The 3,934-nt window shown below is 34.8% G+C and overlaps 1 protein-coding gene across 1 annotated transcript in view; it reads right to left on the reverse strand.

Moving 5' to 3' along the window:
- Positions 1–209, reverse strand: part of LOC107612963 (ADP,ATP carrier protein 1, mitochondrial) — a gene marked incomplete in the record, with an annotated part of 3,943 nt that extends 3,734 nt beyond the window's left edge. Inside the window, 1 exon segment of the mRNA XM_016314768.2 lies at positions 16–209. Coding sequence (XP_016170254.1) covers positions 16–194 — 179 coding nt within the window.

The following is a 3,934-nucleotide window of genomic DNA, read 5'->3' on the forward strand; positions in this document are numbered from 1 at the left end:
GGAGTTTAGCTTTACCTTTCACAAACAGAGAGAAATGAGATTGCGAAAGGAATGGGATGGGAGAGGAGATTTTTGCGGAGGCGTGCGTGCTTTGAACGAAGCAAAATCGCCCAACAGAATACCCATTTTATATGCGAATGTAGTAGGGGAACTTGTGGGTGGGTCCCATTAGGGCACACGTGTAACACTATCATTGAGCCATGTCAGAAGGAATCCATACTAGTGGGGTGATGTTTCGTTGTATGCTCCAAGAACAAGAAATTTTCCTTACTCCATGAGCGTATATCACCGTCCGAATATGTTTGGATTTAAGAAGAGAAATAGATTTCAAAGAAATTAGAAATTTGCTTTGATAAATAAAAAAAATATGAATAAACTACCATTTCTATCTACGAAAATTTTAAATGCTTACAAATTTATTTATAAAAAAAAAATTACAAGTATATCTATAAAAGATAAATTTTGTTCGATAAATTATCTAAACACTAAAAAATTACTTAGAAACTCCAAATTACCCTTCCCTCTAGCACTACTATCATCCTTTCTCTCTTCCAGCAACCACTAGCCATCACTCTCATCTTCGTCACAACCGTCAATCCTGTCCATCACAATTTTCATCATGTTCCTCACTCCAAACAGTTGGATTTAAACCCACTAATAAAAAAAATGTCTTTTTTGTTATCCTCACTCGTCACCATCAAATCCAAACCACCACCGTCACCACAATACAACATTCTAAAAGTGAACCAAAATGTGAGTGACGAGGACCTGAAGAAAGCATACAAGAGACTTGCAATGATCTGGCACTCCAATATGAACTCCCTCAACAAGTCGAAAATTGAGACCAAATTCAAACGTATCTCCAAAACATACAATGTTCTTAATGACCCTCCGAAGCTTTAGATCTATGATCTTTACGGCGAAAAGGCTTTCAAGTCTGGTCAGTTCTCCCGCCTCCACCATCATCGTTGTCATCATCATTCTACTATTTTTTCTTTCAACTCTTTGCACCATTATCAGAACGGGAACGCGCACCAATACCACGACTGCCAGAACCCTTGCATGTCGCCCTCGTCCTCTTGATTTAATCCCTATGATGCTAACGACATTTATGCTGAGAACTTTCACAGCAAAGGAGCTTATGTGGGCAGCAGTGGGTGTGGTCGAGAACGTGTTGCTGTGCAACTTGGAGGAACTATACAAGGGGATCAAGAAGAATATGAAGATCTCCAGAATAGTCTGTGATACTTTTGGGTAAATAAGAATCAATTTTAAACCCTAACCCTCAAGATGAGTCTGTGATGTAGTGAGGGGTGGTTGGGATTGCCAACGGTGACGAAGATAAGGATGATGGCTGATGGTTGCTGGGAAAGGGGACAATAGATTGATGTTGAAGATATAGATAGAGAGAGAGAGAAAAAAAAGAGGGAGATGATGGTAGTAGTAGTGGTGAGAAGGGTAATTTAGAGTTTTTAAGAAAATTTTTTAGCGTTTAAATAATTTTGTCGTATGGAACTCATCTTTCATGGGTACAATAATAATTGTAATTTTCTTTTTTCTGTTAATAGATTTGTTAGCATTTAAAACTTTTGTGGGTAGAAATGGTAGTTTACTCTAAAAATATAAAAGTTGATAACCCTACTCTTACTTTGTTGCGTTTTAATGTCTTATTTCAAAAAAAAATTATTTTTATGAATATATACCACTATACCACCAACGATATTTTTTTGAAAAAGAAATTTTCACCGTACCAATCATATTCATGATAAAATTCAGTTTATAGCAAACAGGAGTAAAATAAAAAACCATCGACAAATTAGTTAAATTATTCAAATTTTTAGCGATTAACTTATTTGAAATAACATAACACAACAAATATTTTTTTATAAAAAAAACATATTTTAGAACAATTTACGTAAATAAATTATCTTGAGTAAAATATTATCTAATTGTTCTAATATCAAAAGATTACATTTCGATCTTGTTCGATTTTTATATAATTTATTAGAGAGTTTTAGAGAATAGCCATTTGAATCTAATGAGTTGGAATTTTATGGATTAGTGAGGAATAATAATCCACCGTAATCCATTCGAGAGAAAAACGAATTACTTGTTTTCAATTTCTATGCATAATTTATGAAAGGCAGTAATGAATTATAAAAAAAGAGAGAATTGATTTGAGAAAGCATAAATATAGCTTAAACATGAGTGTGTTGAACGAATTAAATTCTTATTACATATATTTTATAATTTCGTGTATAAATACATGTATCAAAAAATTAATTCGTTCAACACACTCACATTCAAGCTATATTCATACTCTCTCAAACCAACTGTCTCTCTCTTCATAATTTGTTGGTACCTTCTAGAAATTATGCATAGAAGTTGAAAACAAGTGATTCACTAAAGTCTTCTTAGTTCGCTTTTCTCTCTAACGGATTATATCAAATTATTGTTTTCAAATAATTCGTGGAACCCTTTAGCAGATTATGTAAAAATGGTTAATATGTGAAACCCTCTAACGGATTATTGACGAAGAGAATTCTTGTATGGTTCGGAATCAATCAAAACAAGGATCAATTCGTTAGTAGTATAGTCCAAACCAACAACGAATTCTCTCAATTAAATGTTTTAAATTCAAATTATAATAACCGAGATCAAGAGTACTTCAACTTCGGGTCGTTCTCCCTAGGATGCAATTGAAAGTGTTTCTCTTTCGGTTGTGAGGGGGAAAAGGGGGGTTTTCAAGCAAGAATTGAAAGATTAAAAGAACTAAGCGATGAAAGAACTAAGCAATGATCAAAATTGGAAATTAATGCAAGCAAAGGTAAATAGGATCAAAACTAATGAAAATGCTATAAATGCAATAAAGAGCCTTGACTTGGGAATGAGAATCCAAGGAATCCTATCATCGCCATAACCACAACTATGGTAATTATGATGAGTCAATCTCACCTAGTCAACCCCAACCATCGAGGAGTAAGTCAAGTAAGCATAATTGACTTTAATCCATAAGTCCTAACCAACTTACTAAACTAGTTGATAAAAGGCTAGCGTCAATGGAAACAAGAGTCAACTAACTACCCAAGAATTACCACTAAATGTCGGATATTATGACTCTAGTATCCTAGGAACTCAAACCACAAGCCAATGTGGGAAAATCTACTCAAAATCTAAGGTTGGCATTTTCACAAATACCTTATGTGCATAAAAGTAAGATATGACAAACTATAACCAACAATCAACAATACCAAACATAAACAAGCAATCAAACATAAAGGAAGCATGAAACATAAAATTCATTAATCAAAACTTCAAGAACTCAAAATTGTAATTGTAAACAAAGTGCTTGAACCAAAGGAATGAAAGTACTTTAATTAAAAGGAAATTGAGAGTACTTACAATTAAGGAAGCAAAATGAAAGATCAAAGCTTGCTATAAAATGCTACAATTGAAATGGAAATTAAACCCTAAGAGAGCATTTTTTACTCTACTCCTACTCCTACTCCTAATGCATTTTCTAACTAATCTACCCTAATGAAATCTTGTTCTTCATATGTGTTGAATCCCCTTATATAGCACTCCAAATTCAGCCTCAAATCTTCAAAATTTGGGCCAAAAGCCCTCAGAAATCATAAGGCACGCATTTCATTAATGAAATCACGTGCAGGGACCTGTGCGGATGCATAGTCGTGTGCGTCCGCACACTCGGCTGAAAATTGACCTGTGCGTACGCACACATGGAAATTCTCGCTTGTGCGGGCGCACGCAGGGCTGTGCGCATGCACACTTTGTTGTGTGTGATTTTCCTTGTTTTCTTCATATTTTCTCCCTTGTGCATGCTTTCTTCCACTTGTGCCCATCCATTCTCGCCTCCAAGGCCTGAAATCACTCACAAACCATATCACGGCATCGAATGACATAAAAGTGGGAT

Source organism: Arachis ipaensis, chromosome B08 (assembly GCF_000816755.2).
Source record: "Arachis ipaensis cultivar K30076 chromosome B08, Araip1.1, whole genome shotgun sequence".
NCBI classification, from domain to species: domain Eukaryota; kingdom Viridiplantae; phylum Streptophyta; class Magnoliopsida; order Fabales; family Fabaceae; genus Arachis; species Arachis ipaensis.